The sequence below is a fragment of the Hylobates moloch genome, unplaced genomic scaffold, assembly GCF_009828535.3.
Source record: "Hylobates moloch isolate HMO894 unplaced genomic scaffold, HMol_V3 SCAFFOLD_17, whole genome shotgun sequence".
Classification (NCBI taxonomy): Eukaryota; Metazoa; Chordata; class Mammalia; order Primates; family Hylobatidae; genus Hylobates; species Hylobates moloch.
Genome location: NW_026652292.1, coordinates 53,254,815 through 53,277,777, shown reverse-complemented (window position 1 = coordinate 53,277,777; position 22,963 = coordinate 53,254,815). Strand labels below are relative to the sequence as shown.

The window sequence follows — 22,963 nt, the reverse complement described above, 5'->3', positions numbered from 1 at the left end:
TGAGATGCTGGAGAAAAGACTTAGAATGGGGTAAGTATGAGAATCCTGTTTGGTTTGTGGATAACATAGGAATTGTGCTGCTGAATAAGGTTGCCTTCTGTACCAGTTACTAGGGCTATATAACAAATCATTGAAAACATAATGGTTAAAACAACAACCACATTTATTTTGCTCACAAATCTGCAATTTCGGTAGAACTCAGTGGGGACAGCTTGTCTCTGCTCCACTCAGCACCATCTGGGCCAGTTTGGAGTCTGTAATCGTTTGAAGGCACCTTCATTCACATGTCTGAAATTATTACTGGCTATTGGCTGTGATCTTAGCTGGGGTTGGAACCTAGACTTCCTTATAACATGGTGATTGGCTTCCAGTGGAGTATCCAGAGAGGGAGAGAGAGAATGTGCCAGTTGGAAGCTGTGCTGACTTTTACAACCTAGCTTTGAAAGTCACACAGTGTCACTTCTACCATATTCAGTTTGTTGAAAGTGAGTCAATAAGGCTGTCTCATATTCAAGGAGAGGTCACATAGATACCCACTTCTCATTGGAGGAGCATTAATGTCACATTGTAAGAGGAACATGTGGGATGGCTTATATTACTGGGGCCATCTTTGGACAATCCAGTTGGTTACACCTGCCATTGGGCCTAATTGTTAGGGGTTTCTAAGGGATTCTAGATTAACCTAGAGCTTTTTCCCCTGTATTTTTCTACATCTAGTTTCTGAGAATAATGAAATGTATTCCCATTGAGGACTATCTTACCCATTTTTCTCCTAGAATTCGTCTCCTCTGGGGGTAAACCCTGTGGTAAACATAGATGATCAGTATTCTAAAGGTCATGTAATTCAACCAGACACCACTTGGGATAATTTTCTCCACGACCCCACCATTCTGAAGTGCTCATTCAGCCTATTCTTGGATACTTATAATAGGAGACAGAGGTGTGAAGAGTTAAGAAAGTTTTATCTGAGCAGCAAGTGTATCTTTAAAATCTTAGGAGTGGATTCAAAATTAGAGGCAAGAGGATTCCCAGAACAAACAACCCAGGTTTCTACCCAGTCTTGGGTAGTGTTCCCTGGCAGAATGCTGATAAGCAAATATATTGGTCACTTTTCACTGATCAGACTTTCATGGTAGCATAGGTGCTCTTCGTGCTGGTCTCTGGGTATGGAGCCTCATTCTGAGGTACCCCAAAGTTTGCCTGGTTCATTTAAGAAGCAGATGTATGTGATTCAAAAATATGTCAAAGGAAACAGGACAGAGACTGGAGGAAACTTTTGTATTGTTTGCCTCATTGATAGAGGTTATAATTTCCTGCTGCCAATTAATTTATGCTCTATTTATGTTCTATTTTGGGTTCTGTGTTCTTTGATTATTTAATTTAGCCATAGCATACCAGTGATGGGAAACTCACTGTCCTCTGAAAGAGGCCATTCTATCTTTGGACCATTCTCGTTGAAAGATGGTTTCATTATTTTAAGCCAAAACCTGCCTTTCTGTAGACTTTACATGTTGGTCTTGATTCTACTTTTTGAAGTTGTACACCTAAACTTGCTTCTTACGTTTCATAATAACATTTTATTTCTGAAAACCTCCCTCTTCCTCCACTGAGTCTTTCATCTAGAATAAGAATTCCCTTTTCCCTTGGCCATTCTTTCAGGTCCTCAGCCTCAGCAGGCCTCTGAGATTTTTAGAGAATCTGGAGATGTGAATGCTTTTTTGCCCCATGGAGCATTGGGGTCACAGCTCAAGGGTTGAGCAGGAAGAGGGGCACTGTCACAGTTGTAAGTCTTAGAGTATCAGGCATCTGGGTACCTTCTGGGGAACCCACAAAACCAGTAAACGTGGCCTTATTTCCTTGTATCACTCAGCCTCAGAAGATAATCCCAGTGCAACGTATTTGTCAAGGAAAAGCTAAAGGCATTCTAAATTGGCTTTGCTCTGGCAACAAGGCTGTGATGTATCGCCTTCTACCCAAAATAAAAGTTATGGGTCGGGCATGGTGGCTCATGCCTGTAATCCCAGCACTTTGGGAGGCCAAGGCAGGAGGATTGCTTGAGCCCACGAGATTGAAACCGGCCTGGGCAATATGGCAAGATCCCATCTCTACAAAAATTGTTTTTTAAAAATTAGCCAGACATGGTGGCATGTGCCTGTAGTCCCAGCACCTCAGGAGGCTGAGGTGAGAGGATTACTTGAGCCTGAGAGATTGAGGCTGCAGTGAACCATGATCATGTCACTGCACTCCAGCATGGGAGACAGAGTGAGAACCCATCTCAAAAGAAAAAGAGTTATGTCTATTTTAATAAGACTTCGTTTAGCAAAAGTGAAATAAATAATATAAAATGAATCATTACTTTTGTCCAATCAACCAGAGTTCTCTTTGTTTTATATGGCTTTGAAGGAAAATAACAACAAAAATAATGCTTACAATAGCAAACAATACAGTACTTAGTTGGTGTTGAATTCTCATCACTTTGCATGTTTTCATTCATTTACTCCTTATGAGGTAGGTACTATTGTTATTCCTGTTTCACAGAAGAGGAAACTAAGGCACCAAGAAATTAAGGAACTTGTCATTTACTTGTAGGTGGCAGCGTGGAGTACAAATTCTCAGATTGTGCTTCTAGAGTATGTGCTTTTAAGCCCTACACCGAACCACCTCTCACCAGCCCTGGATACAAATCCAGGCTCTGCTACTCGAATATCTGAAACTGTCACTGTGCCTCTCTGAGGCTTATTTTACCCATCTATAAAATGAGATTTCTGGTCAGGTGCAGTGGCCCACACCTGTAATCCCAGCATTTTGGGAGGTCAAGACAGGAGGATTATTTGACGGTAGTTCACGACCAACCTGGGCAACATTGCAAGACCCTGTCTCTACAAAAATTTTTAAAAATTAGTTGGGCCTGGTAGCATGCACCTGTGGTCCTAGCTTCTCAGGAGGCTGAGGTGGGGGCCGGGGGGGGGATTGCTTAAACCCAGGAATTCAAGGTTGCAATGAACTATGATTGTGCCATTGCAACTCCAGCCTAGGCAACAGAACAAGACCCTGTCTCTGGAAAAAAACAAAAGATTTCCTAACAAAGTTGATCTGAGGTTAGAGATAACAGCTACTAAGTGATCAATGACTAACACAGTGCCTAATACAAAAACATAGATAATAAACAAAGCTGTTATTTTATTATTGTTCAGTTTGCTTCCTTACTGAGATGAATTTTTCCCCCTCTGCTATAGTGTTCTATGAAATTTGAGAAAACTTAATTTTTGGCTACTTTTTCTATATGGTATATATAAAAATATGTTAAAACATGTACTTTTTAAATCTATGGTGTATTTGTAGGGATTTTGCAGATACCTGGAAAAACAGTTCAGTGACTTAAAGCAGAAAGGCATCGTGATCAGCTTTGACGCCCGAGCTCATCCATCCAGTGGGGGTAGCAGCAGAAGGTATTTAAACATTTTTACAAAATGATGTATTTATCATTTATTTTGCAGTTTTATTTTAATCACCATCGCAATAACTTGACTTTAATATATTCATTAGCCTCATTGCTTAACTGTAAAAACAATGGGTAAATTCTCTTGGCAACTTTTAAAGATTCTGGTTTTACATTGGGTTAAGGAAATAAAATTATTTAGACAATTTAGAATGTAATACCTAGCTAAATGAAAGAAATTTCTTAAACTGGCAATATTATTTCTCCCTCTCATTTGCCTTGTTATACATAATTTTTACCCTGCTATTCATAAGCCTCATGACTCCCTTCCCTCTCTTGAATGCCCACGTCAAGCTGCATTTCTGAAACATTCTCAAACCATTGGGACTCTCTTATGTAGCTGAAGGCATATGATGCTGATGGTAACAATGATAATAGTAATAGCAGCAATCATTTGAGTGCTGATTATGAACCAGACACTTATGTATTTACTCATTCTATCCTCACAGCAACCTGTAAGGTATGTACTTTATCTCTTTACCCTGAGATTATAATGTGAAAGGAGGAGTCGCAGTTTAAGCCTAAGGAGACTAGTACCAGGGGTCAGCAAACTTTTTCTCTAAAGGGCAAATAGTGGATATCGTACACATTGCATATCACATGATTCCCATCACCACTACTCAACTCTCCCATGAAGCAGAGAAACATCCATCGACAATGCATAAACACAGGAGCATGGCAGTGTTCCAGTAAAACTTTATTTACAAAATGAGCTGTAGTTACCAACCCCTGCCCTTAACCATGTTACATAACCCTCTTTTTTACTTGAACACTTCCTCTGCTATGATGAATTTTTAAGCATTCCAGAGTATCAGTATTAGTAGTATCTTAGAATTATACATATTGAATATTAATGAAAAGTCTTATTAGCTTTTACAGAGCTGGATGAGTTTATAGAGTCCTGTCTTTGCCCATCAGAAGCTTCCAATCTAAGACAGAAGCATTCGTGGGGACAAATGTGTGGCCGTGAGGAAGGGTGCATAGCCGGGGAAAATCACCAGGTGGCATCAGCCCCAGGTCCAACTCAGGAGGGCATAAGATTTTTAGTCTTTAGCTTTGCAGCTCAAAGATGTGATTTTTGTCAATAAAGCAAGAGAAAAGTTACAGCTCTGGGGGATAGATGCACATGAACTACATTCACAAGAGAATGATGTGGTATAAACCAGCGTATCAGCTTGTCATTTACAGTTAGTGGATGTACAGTTAGAACTAAATCGTGACCATGTTCCTCTGCCACCCCAGGGCAGGTCAGATCCTTTGCTCAGAGCGTGCACAGTGCATATATGTGGCTAAATTGTCTGCTGAGCTGCTTAAATTTCTTCATTTTAGGCTGACTGCCCTGCTTCTGGTTAATACAACCTTCAGAAATATGTTAACATTATAAATTAAGGTACAGATTTTTTTGCCCTGGCCTTGGAGCCATATCATTTCCTTAAAGTGAGTGATGTTTACTGATTTAAGCTTATGGTTCAAGTCTCAAGAGTTTGATGGGATGGGATGGGATGGAGTGGAACTCAAGGCTACTGTCTATCACCTGCAATGCGTGAGACATTTAGAGATCATGATGTAAGTGTTTAACCAACACGTGGTAAAATATTCATGATGAGTGAATGGAATCTTCGTAAGGAGTTGGAAACTATTGCGGTTTCTGAATTTCACCCAATGAAATGTTTATCCTTTAATCTTACAATTTCAAATATCTGGTGGGGAACGTACGCAGTAACTGTTAAGTATATGCAGAGAACGCATTGCATTTTTTTGTGCACATTTGTAACATAGAGAGAGAGTGGAGATCTGCTCTTTGTGCCGCAGCCAGCCTTCAGAATAGTGTCGACGAAGCTAGTGCTCAAGAAGTATTTGGGGAGAGTAAGAATGATCTGATTGTTTAACCCACAGGGGTGGTATAATGTTGTTCATTCTAAGTAAATTGCTCATTTATTTGTGGTAGTGTATTTTACACCAGCTTGAAGGAAGATTTGATGCTATTTTCTGTGTCTTGCCCTAAGCAAGTTTCTGTGGAAGTTGAGAAAAATGTCAAAGAATTAAGTTTTCTTTCAAAGGCTGATTGGAACCAAGATGTATATATGTGTATGGCTGTGTGTGTGTGTGTATGTGTGTGTGTGTGTGTGTGTACACACATGCGTACTCCAGGATGTCTTATATTTCAGATAAAGCAATCTCTAATCAAATTCCAGACTGTGTGGTGTATGCTGGATTGTGATAGGCTTAGGCTGGGATTTTCAGCCTCTGCTCTGTTGACATGTGACTGCCCAGTGGCTGGATGATTTTTTGTTGTGGTTGTAGGGTGCATTGTAAGGTGTTCAGCAGCACCCCTGACCTCTCCCTACTAGCTGCCAGTAGCAACTCTCTCCATTTCCCAGTGTGACAAGCAAAAATGTTTCCAGACATTTCAGATGCCTGGAAGGAGAAGGTGCAGACTTGCCCTGGCTGAGAACCACTGAGATAGACAGAGAGCTGAAAGGCCAGGATGCAGCCTGGCTCCGCCACTAAGTGGCTGTTAGACCCCGGGAAAGGGGCCTGGCCTTTGTTGGCTTTAGTGCCGTTTCTGTAAAACAAAAGAGTGAAATGAGATAACTCCTGAGAGTCCTCCAGCTTTACTGTCCCGTGCCAGGGTAAAGACCGTTAATAAATGCTGTCCTTGATCTGGATGCTGCATTCACCCTGAAGAACATTCAGCATTCATTTCCTTCTTTCCATCACTCACAGTCCTGATCACTCAACTCTCCTTTTCTTCCCTGTCACTCTGCATTCTCAGGTTTGCCCGACTTGCTGCAACCACTTTTATCAGTCAGGGGATTCCTGTGTACCTCTTTTCTGATATAACGCCAACCCCCTTTGTGGTAAGTAGCCGTTTCCTTTCATAATTTCCTGTCACGTGATCAGGGATGGGACTTGGCTGAATTTTACAGTCTTTAGGGCTATTGGGATTGGACTGTTTGAATGACACAGGAGCTCCTTGGCATGTATGAGGCATTCTCTTCTCTCCTGGAATGTTTCTCCCACATCCTAGTAATATTTCTCTGGTATTCAACTTTTAATTCATTGGAATTGGTTTTTTTAAATTGCAGTTTTCCTTTTGTTTGCATTCTAAGGATATTTGAGAGCATTAGCAAATTTTTTTTTTTTTTTCGAGACAGAGTCTTGCTCTGTTGCCCAGGCTGGAGTGCAATGGTATGATCTTGGCTCACTGCAACCTCCGTCTCCCAGGTTCAAGCAATTCTCCTACCTCAGCCTCCCAAGTAGCTGGGATTACAGGTGCCCGCCACCACTTCCAGCTAATTTTTGCATTTTTAGTAGCAACGAGGTTTCACCACATTGGCCACGCTAGTCTCGAACTCCTGGCCTCAGGTGATCCGCCCGCCTTGGCCTCCCAAAGTGCTGGGATTACAGGCGTGAGCCACCACGCCCAGCCTTTTCTCTGTTTTTAAATTTGGTTTGTAGTTGCTTTTCTCAGCTATCACAATTAGGAAACTTCTTGCGTCGAAATCTGAATTCACCTCAAACCCTGTCTTGTCATGAATATTTTTGACAAGCTGGCACACCCCTGTTTTATACAAATGTTTTATTCTAAATACTATTCATGGCTAGTACAGAGAGCATGCTTGGCATATTTGAGTAAGATTTTTATCAAATCCTTTATGTAGCACAATCTAAAGAAGAAGACAGTAGGGACTATGGCAGTTGTTGCTTTGACATAGACAAAACTTTTAAGAGCTGGGTCAGATGCTGAGAATATGTTTTGGAAAATGTGATTTGGATGCAGTTAGTCACATCTAGTAGAAATGCGACTGTATCGCTACAGAAGGAGGTTCCAATTCATTTTGTGTTTGCCGGCTCTAGTGCACTGACGGGTAGATGCAGCACCCCTAGGCTGTAAATAACCTGGTAGACATTCTATTCACATCTAAATGTAGTTCAAGTTTCATTGTTTGATGGAAAAATTGTCATGTATTCAAGCATCCTAATTACCTTCTGTACTAAGTGTTAATAGCTATTAATTTTATGTCAGACATGAACTGAACCAGTGTGTCACGATCCTCTGCCCACACTGAGGAGTCGTCGTTCTCCCCTTTTCTTTGGCCCAGGACACCTGAGAGATGTGACATAACTTCCAGGGGGTTGAATGACTGCAGTGATTCTTGGTGGAAGGGTGGAGGGGACGGACGATTTAAATCTCAGGTTGCCTGTGTATAATCAATGTCATTTGCCGCAGTAGGGGGAATAATCCAACCCCTCCTCCCATTTTGGGAAGTAGTAGAGATGGAAGCTAAGTTGAAATATAAATATTTAACCCTGGAGTGAGAGATAAATGAGGAACCTGTAAGAGCATTCTCCATTCCCTCAACTTTTTTTTTTTTTTTTTTTCGAGACAGAGTTTCGCTCTTGTCTCCCAGGCTGGAGTGCAGTGGCAGGATCTCAGCTCACTGCAACCTCCACCTCCCAGGTTCAAGTGATTCTCCTGCCTCAGCCTCCCAAGTAGCTGAGATTACAGGCGCCCACCACCATGCCTGGCTATTTTTTTTGTATTTTTAGTAGCGACAGGGTTTCACCATGTTGGTCAGGCTGGTCTTGAACTCCTGACCTGAAGTGATCCACCTGTCTTGGCCTCTCAAAGTGGTGGGATTACAGGCGTGAGACACCACCCCTGGCCCCTCAGTGTTTTCCTCAACCTTTTCCTTAAAAGCAAATGAGAAAGGAGGAGAGGGAGAAGCAGTTGGAGGGAGTAAACTGAATCCACAAACTTCTGTCTCAGGTAGAAGCACTGAAAGCATTGGAATGGAGGCTTAGACCATCGTTGTGTTTGAAGAATTTTCTAGCTCTACCAAGTAGAAGATGGAATGAGAAGGCACTGAGGAAATTACTCACCTTTCTTATTAGGAAATACATCCTGGAATTATGAGCAGCCAGTTAGTTCTAAGGGTAATTGCATACTGCTGGGGTGTGGCTCAAAAATATTATGCTATTTATATATTATGTTTATTAAAAGGGAGCAAGTTGGCATGAACAGTATAAAATAGACATTTTAAGGATGTCTGGTTATTTTTGTTAAAAACTGTTTGCTCTTGTTTCCTGCTATGTTATAGCCCTTCACAGTATCGCGTTTGAAACTTTGTGCTGGAATCATGATAACTGCATCTCACAATCCAAAGCAGGATAATGGTTATAAGGTATTTTCCTTTTTCTACTCCACACGTACATCCTTCTGTAGGAATCCTGTATCTGTAATTTTTGGGACAGTAGGTAATAGGTGCCTTATTTCCATTAACTGTAAACCTTCTGAATGTGTTCCTGGGTCCTCTAGGTCTATTGGGATAATGGAGCTCAGATCATTTCTCCTCATGATAAAGGGATTTCTCAAGCTATTGAAGAAAATCTAGAACCGTGGCCTCCAGCTTGGGACGATTCTTTAATTGATAGCAGTCCACTTCTTCACAATCCGAGTGCTTCCATCAATAATGACTACTTTGAAGACCTTAAAAAGTACTGTTTCCACAGGTAAACGAATTGTGTCTTCACTGACCTTAAGTGAGTTAATGTGATTCAGCCAAATTCTATCAGTGTTCGTGAAGTTTTTCTCTTTAATTGGTTCATGTGCTACAGCTGCATCTGATTTTATTTTGTTTTACTTATTTTGAGACAGGGTCTCACTCTGTCACCCAGGCTGGAGTGCAGTGGCACAATTTGGCTCACTACAACCTCTGCCTTCTGGGTTCAAGCGATTCTTGTGCCTCAGCCTCCCAAGTAGCTGGTATTACAGGCGTGAGCCACTGCACCCAGCTAGTTTTTTTGTATTTTTAGTAGAGACAAGGTGTTGGCATGTTGGCCAGGCTAGTCTTGAACTCGTGGCCTCAAGTGATCCACCGGACTTGGCCTCCCAAAGTGCTGGGATTACAGGTATGAGCCACCACGCCCACCCAGCTGCATCTGATTTTAGAGGCTGTAGATCAAGCCTTGGCAAACTTTTCTTAAAGGGACAGATAGTAAATAGTTTTGGCTTTGAGGGCCACAAGGACTCTTTCTCAACTACTCAACTCTGCTGTTTTAGTACAAAAGCCATCATAGATGAAATGTCAGCAAAGGAGTGCAGACAGAAGTGGGTGGCTTGCCCATAGGCCATAGTTTGCTGACCTGTTACAGATTCCATACATGTATGTGATTCATACATATTCATACTTGTGTGTGTGTGTGTATATATATATATGTATGTTTTTAAAACTTGCTCAAAAGTCTTGAATAGCAAACACTAGTATTTTTCTATCTTTCCAAAAATTTTCTGTGCATGTGCAAGTGTATATATATGTATATATGTATATGTATAATATGTTTCAAAACCATAAATAGGAATATAGTGTGTGTGTGTTTGTGGTTTGTTTCTGTCCCCTTTTCCCCCTAGTTAATTTGTCATGGACACCTTCCTATGTTAGTCCCTATTAGTCCTGACTTTCTGTCTTAAAGGCTGCTGCACCGGTGTATTTAACTCAGTGACACAGACTCAGTCCTTACCATCAGGTAGGAAGTGGTCTAGCAGAGTGACGGTAGTGTCTTGTTGAGTATGCTGTAGGTCCCACCCCTCCTGATTGTCCCCCTAGCAAGAAACCACTGATTCAAAGAAACTGAACTTGTAGGTTTGTCTTTGATACTGTATTTGTTGGATCAGCTGATGGTGCCCACTCCAGTGCAGAGTATGAAAGCCCAGTCCCACCTGAAGGGAGCAGCCATGCCAGCTGAGTGTTGCCCACATGAAAATATAGGTCCCAGTTGCCAGATCATCTGAGTTCTCCTCTTCCCAAAATAACTGGAAACCTGGATTTTGTGTGTGAGATCTAGTTCCTACATGTTGGACCATTTTTTTCAATGGTGTGTAGTCCAGACAAAATACGTCTATGAACTTTCCCTCTGCCCCTCTGATTTAACTTCACGAAGAATGAAGCATTTCTGCTTTTCCACTCCAGGTAGCTCGGGAGTTAACCCCCCTTGTGCATAGTTGCTTGAGCGCGTGTGTGTGTGTGTGTGTGTGTGTGCGCGCATGTGTGTCTGTAAGGTAACTTTCTGGCATCAAAATTGTATGTGCATTCACAAAGTTGATAGTGGTTAGCAAATTGACCTCCAAAAATATACCAGTTGGTGCTCCCACCAGCAGTAGATGTTGACAGCATATGATATCTACATTTCCTCCTGCGCTGTGATCCAATTTCTCATTTTTCCTGATTTGCTAGTTGAAAGTAATAGCTCACTTTTATTTGTATTCTTTAATTAACCTATATTTCCTGTGTATTTGTTCACCTTTTATATTTATAAACATCTGTGTTTATAATATATATATACATACGAAATATATATATAATATATTTTTTAGATGTTTTCTGTTATCTTTGGAATTTTTTATTGAAACTTTGCTGAACTGTTTAAAAATTTGTATATTTATTAATCTTATAGCGTCTGGGTTTTATGTCATGCTTAGGAAGACACGCTCTATAACAACATTATTAAAGTAATGCAAAAAATTTCCCTTGTTCTTTCTCTAGAACTTTCATGTTTGTGTTTTATAATATTTAAATCTTTTGTTTCATTAGTGATTTTTAATTTTATATGGGGCATGAAGTAGGAAAGCAGATTAGGTTTTTTCTAAAAGGTTTGCAGTTGTACCAACATCAATGGAAGAATCTATCTTTTTTTTTTTTTTTTTGACTAATTGGAAAGGTCACCTTTATGCAACAATTTCTAATATTAATCAAGTGCTAATTATATATCAGATAACTGCTGGAGGCCCTTCACATGTAATTTTTTTTCTTTTTTTTTGAGACAGGGTCTCACATTGTCACCCAGGCCGGAGTGCAGTGGTATGATCTTGGCTCACTGCGGCCTTGACCTCCCAGGTTCAGGGAATGCTCCTGCCTCAGCCCTCTGAGTAGGTGGGACTACAGGTGTGCGCCGCTATGCTCTGCTAAGTTTTTTTGTATTTTTTTGTAGAGATAGGGTTTCACTGTGTTGCCCAGGCTGGTCTTGTCTTCCTGAGCTCAAGCAATCCACCCGCCTTGGCCTCCCACAGTGCTAGGATTAGAGGAGTGAGCCACTGTGCCCGGTCAACATGTAATTTCATTTAATCCTCGGAGTAATGCCAGTAAATTCTGGTATATTATCATGCATGTTATAGATGAAAAAACTACAAGGAAGAGTGGTTAATAGCCAGCAGTCACACAGCTTATAGATGGCAGAGCTCCAGGATTTAAATTCAGAGTCTGACTCCACAGCATGTTAACCACTCAGCATTATTACTTCTGTGTTCATTTCCCATTTCAAATTAGATCAACTTCTGAACTGTCTATTCTGTTCCTTTAATCTGCCTTTTTATATCTAGTACCAAGCTGTTTTAATTACTATAGGTTTATTATGTATTTTAAAATCCGAGAGAGTTGTTTTTCCAGATTTTTCCTTCCTAATCTTACATATTTATTTTCCCAGATGCATTTTATTTTCAGGGTATGCTTGTTTTAAACCACAATTCTCTTAGATAAGACCTTGTTCATTTATTCATTCCCAAAAGAAACGGATAATAACCTAAGATTCCAGCCATTAGAGCACTGGAATTTTTAAAGCCTTTTATTTTTCTGTAACTTCTCCTGTTAATTTTGGTATCTGTTGTTAGTCTGTATAAAGTCCCTAAGTCATGGCATGGTATCAAACAGGATTGTTACTTGGCAAACAAAAAGTTTTATTTATTTATTTATTATTATTATTATTATTATTTTCTGAAACAGAGTTTCGCTCTTGTTGCCCAGGCTGGAGTGCAGTGGCACAATCTCAGCTCGCTACAACCTCCGCCTCCCAGGTTCAACTGATTCTCCTGCCTCAGCCTCCTGAGTATCTGGGATTACAGGCATGCACCACCATGCCCAGCTAATTTTGTATTTTTAGTAGAGATGGGATTTTTCTGTGTTGGTCAGGCTGGTTTCGAACTCCTGACCTCAGGTGATCCACCTGCCTCGGCCTCCCAAAGTAAAAGTTTTATTTTTTATATCTTTATGTATGGGATAACCCAACACATTTTGTTAAAAAGGACATTTTGAAAATCATTTCTGAACCTGAGAAAGGACATTTGGGAACCTGTCGCTTTGGGGATGTATGGGTGTGTGGAGCCCTGAAACTGTCCCAGGCTGGCTCTGGCACTGTCAGGGCACCTGTCAGGCCAGCAGTGAGTCTTGTGTGGGAACATGAGCTTGGGGTTCTTCTTTGTATCTCACTTTAGATGGGATGCATGAAACAAAACCTGAAATAATCAGATTTGTTGAAAATAACTACAGAGTAGAATTTAAAACTTGAGTATGTTGAGGGAGGGAATATATGTATCTGGGAGAGAATGGATACGTTTTGTTTTTCTGAAATGGAATTAGAAAGATATTCACTTGTCTTGTACATTCTTGCCAACCTTGCAGTTTTGAGAGCCCTGTTTCTACCTTTTATCATTTTTCCATGGTGTGTCTGATTCTAGGAGCGTGAACAGGGAGACGAAGGTGAAGTTTGTGCACACCTCTGTCCATGGGGTGGGTCATAACTTTGTGCAGTCAGCTTTCAAGGCTTTTGACCTTGTTCCTCCTGAGGCTGTTCCTGAACAGAAAGATCCGGATCCTGAGTTTCCAACAGTGAAATACCCGAATCCCGAAGAGGGGAAAGGTGTCTTGGTAACCTAATGTTTTTTTAAATTATGAAATCTGCTTTTATATTCAAAACTGTTACTGTCAAGTAAAATACATTTTTATGTGTTTTCGTTGTGCTGAAGAAAAACTAATTTCAGCATGGAAATATGTACATATGGCTTGGTCCAGTGTCTCATGTCTGTAATGCCAGCACTTTGGGAGACCAAGGCAGGCAGATCACTTGAGGTCAGGTGTTCGAGAACAGCCTGGCCAACATGGCAAAACCCTGTCTCTACTAAAAATACAAAAATTAGCTGGGTGTGGTGCTACATGCCTGTAATCCCAGCTACTTGGGAGGCTGAGGCACTAGAATTGTTTGAACCTGAGAGATGGAGGTTTCAGTGAGCTGAGATTGCACCACTGCACTCCAGTCTGGGTGACAGGGTGACAGAGCGAGACTCCGTCTCAAACAAAAAAAAGTATGTATATTTGTTAGTCATTAATTTCTTCAAGTATCTTTCAAATTAAACACCCCAGGATCAGGATTTGAGAACTGAGCTCTAAATGGTGCTTCAAATTCAGTTAATTTAATTTAATTTAATTTGCCGTGTCTCCTTAATGCCAAAAAGAAGCAGTAATAGAGTGAAATTTTATCAGATTATGATTTTTATTTCTTGTATTTTTCTGATATAAAGAAGTGTTGCTTACATTATGGTTCCTGTAACATTTTTAAAGGTTGGGGTAGCAGTGGTATTCAGAGAATCAGTTTATTTTGTTTTATTTGTGAGGCTGATCACACAGCAATGCCCAGAAATACCAGTCCAACCACAGACCTACTGGCACATGTGCAGCAGGCACACTGGTAGGTTTGGGTCACACACCGATGCTCCCATTATCTGACCTCTGACTTAGGAAGATACCATGTGACCAACCAAGACCAGCTGCAGCTTTTGTTTGCTAAATTTCACTTCTGGAGCTGGTCTTGGTTGGTCCTATATTATCTTTCTAAGAGGGGAAAGAGCTCTTGAGTTCTTAAGGAACTGAGTGTTTTTAAAGACTACCATATGCTCGATTCTTGATTAAATAATCTTTTATTTTCATATTCTTCTTCAGACTTTGTCTTTTGCTTTGGCTGACAAAACCAAGGCCAGAATCGTTTTAGCTAATGACCCGGATGCTGATAGACTTGCTGTGGCAGAAAAGCAAGACAGGTAAAATTAATTGTGATTACCTGTATTACAGAACATATAAAGGATGATCTCTTCATTGGTAAAATGTTTCTGGGGAGACGGGACCTATTTGGAAACATTTCCCATTTATTTTGCAAATGATCATTTCACTGAACCTCCTGTGGAGTCTTCTAATGGAGAGCAAGATAGAGATCTAGTGTGGGGGGAGGTTACGTGATTGGCAAGCATAATGCAGAGTAAATCAACCCAGTATATATTTCAAATTGAAACTCCTATTTGGGAACTTCTCATTTTATAATTGATTTTTTTATAAGTAATGTCTCAGTGTCTAATGAGGGTAAAGCACTTTGGTGCTAGCTGTGTACTTCAGTATTTGCTGAGGGGTTTAGGTGGGAGCTGTACCTTCAAGGAGATGCTGAATTTAGTTTGGACAGACCAGGGAGGAATTCCTGTGGGGTATCGGCACAATATTTAAGACAAGTCTGACCAGAGAGTTTGTACAAAGGAGAAGTAAGTACGTGGGGGCTAAAGTTGAAAGGTAGGCAGGGCCCAAGCAATTTTGGGCGTCAGGTAGCCTATGTGAAGTTTTGGGGGCAGGAGGGTGCTGCTGCTGAAATGGTAGGGTTTTTAGATTGTGATAAAACAGGTTCCATTCTATATCAGTGTTGAGAAAGTTAAGCTAAGGTGATACGTCCTGATAGGTGAGATTTACTTCTAGCCATCTGGACTGCCAAGAGAAGCAGAAATCGCACATCTTTTCTCTGATGTTCTGACCATTTAGGACCGAGCTTGATCTTAAGGGGTACTGAGCTGTCCCCTCTCAGAATCAGCAATACTGACCAGTCCAGAAATTGAGATAGCAAAACTTACTCTATATATGGGGGATCTTGCCAGCATATTTGTTATATTTAAAACCAAAGGCTTTGCCAAAGATTAATATAGAGCCATTGTGTGTCATGTCTGACATACTTATTTTATACAGTCTTCAAAGACAGGATGTCTGTTCAGGCAAACTGGCTGATATATATGTAGCTGCTCAGATGTTTGTAAAATGGCAGTTACATTTCTGACCAGTTATTTAAAGATGATGAATAACAGGAACTGCCTTGCAGAAAATACTTCGAGGCTTTGTTTGCTAAATTGTTTTATCTCCATGACACTTTAGAGTCTTCTTTAAGATTATGGAAATGAATGGTTGTTGTTGTTTTTTTTCTTTCAGTGGTGAATGGAGGGTGTTTTCAGGCAATGAGTTGGGGGCCCTGCTGGGCTGGTGGCTTTTTACATCTTGGAAAGAGAAGAACCAGGATCGCAGTGCTCTCAAAGACACGTACATGTTGTCCAGCACCGTCTCCTCCAAAATCTTGCGGGCCATTGCCTTAAAGGAAGGTTTTCATTTTGAGGTAAGGTGTCTTTGGGACTCGCTCATTTTCCTTTCATCTGCTCTGTAGAAGATCTAAGGCATGTCTTTCTCTTTTGGATTATCCCTTTAGGAAACATTAACTGGCTTTAAGTGGATGGGAAACAGAGCCAAACAGCTAATAGACCAGGGGAAAACTGTCTTATTTGCATTTGAAGAAGCTATTGGTAAGAAGTGATCATGAACATTAAGGAATTGGTTGCAAGGCAAAAGGAAAAGGTTTGAATTGGGATTCAAAGATCCACAGTGAAACACGGTTTATTTTGCTTCTCCAGCACTCAGGTTGAATGTTGAACTGTCCTACTCCAAAATTGACATCTCAGATGCTTTACAGCAAAAAGGAATGTCTTAAAAACAACCAAGTCATTCATGTCAGAATCCTTTGCCTGGATGACTGAAAACAGTGATACTGTATGCTTGGCTGCTGGTACATGTATTTTGGGAGCTGTGATGTTTCCTCCACTGTGGTGTTTAATATCCAGGCCTAAACACTGTGGTATTTAATATCCCTCCGCCTCCAAAAGTGCTAATGAGGATCTATGCTACAGTCTATCCAGAGGAAAGGAGAAGGAAGGCATGGTTTGCTGCTGTCATCAGAATGATACTCACCCAAAAGGATGACCCAGGTCCAGCCAGAATGACAGAAAAACCCTTGTCCTAAACTGTCAATATAAATGAACAGAAAGGAGAACTAGCTATGGAAATTTGAAACTCACATTGTACCAAACGCTTTTAGCTATTAATTTAATAAAAACTATTATGCATTAGATTTATTTATATTCATTTGTATATTCTCTGCAACACTAACACATGATTTAACTAATCAAAGAAAGTGTCATCGCTCAGGTTCTGCTCTTTTATTGTCAGATTTGGCAGACTTGTCTTTCCGTAGCTTTTTATTTTAAAAAAGATTTTCTTACATTCATTTATCAAGTATTAATTGCATGTCTATTACTCAGTGACTCTAAAAGAAATGGATGGCACTGACCTTAGCCTACAGCAGCTTAGATAGATTTAGTTAAGTAATCACACACAAGAGTATAGGCCAGATGTCAAGATGAATAATGTAACTAACAAATACTATTGGGATTCGGAGAAGTCTAATTGACTAGGACAATTAGAAACAATTTCATGAGCTGGAAGGAGTTTCATGACTCTAGTGATTGAGCACCATGTGGCCAGGAGGGAAAATCTTGCAGGTTCTTCAGCAAATACTTCTTGAAGGCCTGCTATGGGCTAGGCACTGGGCTAAATTCCTAAACATAAGGTATTAATGAGAAACATGCATACACGCAACACTGTACAACCTCTAATATGCAATAGCCAGGATTCATACTCATATGTGGTTTGACAGTATTGTATAGATGTATGTATGACGTGTGTTTCTGCAGGATACATGTGCTGCCCTTTTGTTCTGGACAAAGATGGAGTCAGTGCCGCTGTCATAAGTGCAGAGTTGGCTAGCTTTCTAGCAACCAAGAATTTGTCTTTGTCTCAGCAACTAAAGGCCATTTATGTGGAGTAAGTTGTTATTGACTCTGTTGGATTGAAATAATATTTTGAAATGTTCTATTATATACTTATGCATGAGATACTAATATCCTTTCTAATGCTCTTATTTTGGTGATGAATTCTATTTCTTATAAAAATTAAATAAGGCTGGGCACAGTGGCTCATGCCTGTAATCCCAGGACTTTGGGAGGCTGAGGCGGGTGGATCACCTGAGGTCAGGAGTTCGAGACCAGCCTGGCCAACATAGTAAACCCCGTCTCTACTAAACATACAAAAATTAGCTGGTTATGGTGGTGGGCACCTGTAATCCCAGCTACTTGGGAGGCTGAGGCAGGACAATTGCTTGAACCTGGGAGGCAGAGGTTGCAGTGAGCCGAGATCGCGCCATTGCATTCCAGCCTGGGCGACAAGAGCTAAACTCTGTCTCAAAAAAACTAAAGAGATCACCTTTTCCTTTTGATAATTAACAACTTAGTAATTACTATTCCTGATTGCATTAATTCTTAACAAATGACAACATGAAAGAATGTGATTTTAAGTGTCCGATATCAAAAAAGATTGAATGTCTTCATAATACATCTATTCATTTTTTGTAGCAATTACTCAGCTCTGCCTTGCCTGTGTAGTGCGTAAGCATCCAAAGATAATACAGAAAGTGATGCGTGTGTGGTGTGGCTCTCTGTGCAAATGCAGGCGGAAGACCAGGCAGTCATTTGGTGATCCCTGGGGTAGATTGTTGGGCCTCTTTTTTTTTTTTTGAGACGGGGTCTTGCTCTGTCACCAGGCTGGAGTGCAGTGGCGTGATCTCGGCTTACTGCAATCTCTGCCTCTTGGGTTCAAGTAATTCTCCTACCTCAGCCTCCCGGGTAGCTGGCATAGGTGTCCCCATACCTGGCTAATTTTTGTATTTTTAGTAGAGTTGGGGGTTTCACCATATTGGCCAGGCTGGTCTTGAACTCCTAACCTCAGGTGATCCGCCCATCTTGGCCTCCCAAAGTGCTGGGATAACAGGCGTGAGCCACTGTTCCTGGCCTGGATCTCTTTTTTAATGGTCTTTTAAAAATTATTCCTTTGGCGTCAGTTATGACTATTACATTTATTTTATTATTTATTTTATTTTATTTTATTTTATTTTTTGAGATGGAGTCTCTCGTTGCCCAGGCTAGAGTGCAGTGGCACAATCTTGGCTCACTGAATCCTCCACCTCCTGGGTTCAAGCGATTTTCCTGCTGCAGCCTCGGGAGTAGCTGGGACTACAGGTGCCTGTCACCATACCAGGCTAATTTTTGTATTTTTAGTAAAGACAAGGTTTCTCCATGTTGGCCAGGCTGGTCTCAAACTCCTGATCTCAGGTGATCTGCCTGCCTCGGCCTCACAAAGTGCTGGGATTACAGGCGTGACCCACTGCACCCAGCCATATTTATTTTAGAATACACTGGTTGGTACATGTTCTGTGTCCACCCTACAAAATTATTTGTTCCTCATATGCATGAATTTGTATTTGCTTGATAGGTATGGCTACCATATTACTAAAGCTTCCTATTTTATCTGCCATGATCAAGACACCATTAAGAAATTATTTGAAAACCTCAGAAACTACGACGGAAAAAATAATTATCCAAAAGCTTGTGGCAAATTTGAAATTTCTGCCATTAGGGACCTTACAACTGGCTATGATGATAGCCAACCTGATAAAAAAGCTGTAAGTAATGTCTTCTCTTTTCAACTAACCTCTTTTCTATTTACCTTTTAAAATAATTTGAATAAATTATTTAACCATACAATTAATTGAAGCTGATTTTAGGCACTTAGGCGTGATTATAAATAACCTATAAAAAATATCTGGAAGCTGGATGTGGTGGCTCACGCCTGTAATCCCAGCACTTTGGGAGGTTGAGGTGGGCAAATCACTTGAGGTCAGGAGTTCGAGACCAGCCTGGCCAACATGGCAAAACCCGGTCTCTATTAAAAAATACAAAAATTAGCCAGGCATGGTAAGTTAAAAACCACAGGCTAAAACTAAAAGAGATTCTACTAGGCCAGGAGCAGTGGCTCACACCTGTAATCCCAGCACTTTGGGAGGCCAAGGCAGGTGGATCACTTGAGGTCAGGAGTTCAAGACCAGCCTGGCCAACATGGTGAAACTCCATCTCTACTAAAAATACAAAAATTAGCTGGATGTGGTGGCACATACCTATAACCCTAGCTACTCAGGAGGGTGAAGCAGGAGAACTGCTTGAACCCGGGAGGCAGAGGTTGCAGTGAGCTGAGATGCACTACTGCACTCTAGCCTGGGTGACAGAGCGAAACTTTGTCTCAAAAAAAAAAAAAAAAAAAGAGGAACTAGTCATCAAAGCCTGTGTGGTCATTTAGCACCTTAGGCAATAAGTGCTCAGAAGTGTGGAACCTGTCTATGGTCACAGAGCTTAGTTGGTGGTGGTCAAGGGAGAATCTGGGTTTTCTGTCTCAGGATCCAGCATTCTCTCCCTGTCAGGAGTTCTCGCACTTGCGGGAGCATCAGTAACCAAGAAGGCTGGCAGAAACAGAGTGTTGGAGCCCACACCTGGACTTTCTGATTCAGTAGGTCTGGGGTAGGAGCCAAAAATGTTCATTTCTAACAAGGTCCCAGGTGGTACTGATGCAACTGGTCCTCACTTTGAGAACCACTGTTTGTTTTCTAGTTTAGTTCACTCTGTTCTCTGAGTGTATGGGAGCTGTTGGCTGTAAAGCCTGAGTTTGCATTCTTCACACCATGCAGATCCTTCACTGGAGACAAAAGAAGACCCAAAGGTAGCAGAAGAGTGTTGCTAAATATGTCAGGGGGTTGGGGGAAGAAAGTAAGAGTATCCTTATGAGATGTTAGGCACATTCTTTGATATTTATTTTGTTCTATTTTTCATTTTCATCTGCACACAGCATATTTTAAAAATAGAAATAGTATGAAAACGCTTACGATGAAACGTGGCAGTCCCACCCCTGCTACCTCATTGCCATGCCACCAAGACTAGATTTGTAAATCATGTGCTCATATAGTGATGTTTTGATATACCAGTTTTACAATTTGTTGACTTTCTATTTTTGAGATATTTAGTTCTTACACTTTCTACATTCAATAATCCTCTTCTCCCCGTCCTCACAGTACGTTTATGCCACAGCTTTTGATTAAATCAGATTCCGTGCTTTTGTTATTATGACTAGTAACTGCTGTTGCCTGCTAGCTAAGTAGTGTATTTTGATTAGGTTTCCCTAGTTTGTATAGAGAATTGTATTTCCTGTACCTTTTGTTTTCTTTTTTTTTTTTTTTTTTTTTGGAGACAGGGTCTTGCTGTGTCACTTAGTCACTTAGGCTGGAGTGAATGGCATGATGACAGCTCCCTGTAGCTTTGACCTCCCAGGCTCAAGTGATCCTCCCACCTCACCCTCTTGAGTAGCTAGGACCAAGGTTATGCCATCATGCCTGGCTTTTTTTTGTTTGTTTGTTTGTTTGTTTGTTTGGAGGGACGAGTCTCTCCCTATGTTTCCCAGGCAGGTCGCAAGTGATCCTCCTGCCTTAGCCTCCCAAAGTACTGGGATTACAGGCCTAAGCTACTGCACCTGCCTTAATTCATGTAGTAATAGTTGCCTTGTTCTTCCATTTGTCTGGATTTCTATGTACCTGTCAGTAGTTTTCCCCAAATCCTTCAAATGCCTCTCAGTAGGGTTTTCCTGGTCCATGTCCAGTGGCCGCCCTCCTGGTTCCTCCACCTGGGCTGGGCCAGCTGCTTTCTGGGTTGGGTGCACAGCTGTCTTCCTGGGAATGCCCTTCTCCAGGGTTGAGTCCCTTGCTCCTAGACCTCATGGCTTCCTCTTCCTATATTTATTTTCCTAGATCACATCCTCTAATAGCTTTCTGAGAACAAGTAATTGGGTAGTAAGTTTTTGGTGGCATTTAGATCTGAAAATGTCTTATTCTGTCCTCACGCTTCACTGACTCACAGTTTTGAAAACATTGCTCCATTATTGTTGGGCTTCGAGCATTGCTGTTGAGTCTCCATTTCTTCCTTTTTCAGCAAATAGTTAAGGCCTACTGTATGCTGCATGTAAGGTTATTGATGCCATACTTATTCAGTCCTTTCCATGCAACTTGTTTTGTTTTTTTCCTCTGGGAAGATTTTAGGAACTTTTCTCTGAACTTCAGGTTCTAAAATTTCACAGCGATATGCTATAGTATGGGTCCCTTTTTATTCATGTTTCTGGATACTTGGTCTGTAGAATCATTTATTTTAGTTCTGAGAAGTTTTCTTGATTTTGTATCAAGAAAGGGAGCTAATTGGTTGTTTTTTAAAATAACCACGTCCCCTACATTTTCAGTTTTTCGTTTCTTGAAGAGTTCTTAGATGCTGGCTCTCCAAGACTGATGTTCTACTTTTCTTCTTTCTTTCTTTCTTCTTCTGTTTTTTTGGGAGATTTCCTTAGCTTTAGCTTTTAGTGCCTCTGTTGGCTATTTCAGTTATAACTCTCTAATTTATTAAAAATAGTATCCTATTGAAACAGGGTCTTTCTCTTTCACCCAAGCTGGAGTGCAGTGACATGAGCATAGCTCACTGCAGCCTTGATCTCCTGGGCTCAAGCGATCCTCCTGCTTCAGCCTCCTGAGTAGCTGGAACTACAGGTGTGTGCCACCATGCCCGGCTAAGGTTTTTAGTTTAGTAGAGACAGGATCTCGCTGGGTTGCCCAGGGTGATATTCCTTTTTTTTTTTTTTAATGTAAACAATATCTTACCTCTGTAAGGATTATAGACCTAATTATAGTTTTTTAAAAAATATAAGTCTATTTTTTCCTCTACATTCTCTTTATTTCCACCAAGTTCTTTTTATTCTATTTGTTTCGGACTTTGTCTTTTATCTGATGTCTTTCCCCAAAAGTCTGATGATCCTTAACTATCCTTTGGGCACCTAAGAACTGATTGGAAGCTCTGTGTACATATGCAGATCAAATGACATACTTCACTTAGAGGATATTGGTAGCAAGTTAACTTTATAAGGGGATCCCCCTGATTTAATGAGACCTTAATCACCTACCCAAGGCTGATAAGATGAGATGCCAAGGCCCTGGAGGCGTGACTGGGGCAGAGCTGGGGGTGTCAGCCTGAGGGCTTCTACTTGATCCCTCTGTTTTCATCATGCCCTGCCCAGGTTCCCCAACTCCTGAATGTTTCTGATTTAATGTCCAGAGAATTTAAACCATCTCCTGCAGAAATGGAGAAGAGGTGGTTCTGTGACGGTGTGGGCTCAGGGCAAGGAACGGGGAGGGTCTAAGAGCTTTTTCAAACCCTGTTCCTGCTTTTCGCCCCTGCCTCACATCTGCGTTTTGCAGTACCTGGTGTCTCTGGTTCTTGAGCTTGGCCAGGATTTTGCAGAGCACCTTGCCTCGGTTCTCATCCAAGTCTCCTTCCGCAGGCACTCAGATTTCATTCTCTGGGTCCCACCAGACCAGTTCTGTGCCTCCATCTGTTTTCTGACTTGTGCGATGGGTTGGCAGCCCCATCAGCTGCTACCTCCTCTTTGTCTCTTTGCCCATGTGTTTATGCTATTTAAAGTACCTCTGTAATTTTAATGGAGTTTTGGGACCTATCAGATATAAATATACCATTTCCTCAAGACCATTTTTCTTTTCTAACCAGTAGATTTATATGGCATTTATTTTTTC

General features: G+C 41.0%; 1 protein-coding gene across 2 annotated transcripts in view; it reads left to right on the top strand.

The window, feature by feature from the left end:
* PGM2 (phosphoglucomutase 2) overlaps positions 1-22,963 on the top strand; it is a 35,378-nt gene that overhangs the window by 4,618 nt on the left and 7,797 nt on the right. Inside the window, exons 3-12 of one of the 2 annotated variants that reach the window (XM_032135459.2) lie at positions 3,343-3,449; positions 6,276-6,360; positions 8,605-8,688; positions 8,823-9,016; positions 13,011-13,200; positions 14,269-14,366; positions 15,565-15,745; positions 15,836-15,929; positions 17,154-17,283; positions 18,787-18,976. In XM_032135459.2, coding sequence (XP_031991350.1) covers positions 3,343-3,449; positions 6,276-6,360; positions 8,605-8,688; positions 8,823-9,016; positions 13,011-13,200; positions 14,269-14,366; positions 15,565-15,745; positions 15,836-15,929; positions 17,154-17,283; positions 18,787-18,976 — 1,353 coding nt within the window. The remainder of the gene's footprint in view (positions 1-3,342; positions 3,450-6,275; positions 6,361-8,604; positions 8,689-8,822; positions 9,017-13,010; positions 13,201-14,268; positions 14,367-15,564; positions 15,746-15,835; positions 15,930-17,153; positions 17,284-18,786; positions 18,977-22,963) is intronic. The other variant, XR_009210548.1, reaches the window with a different exon arrangement.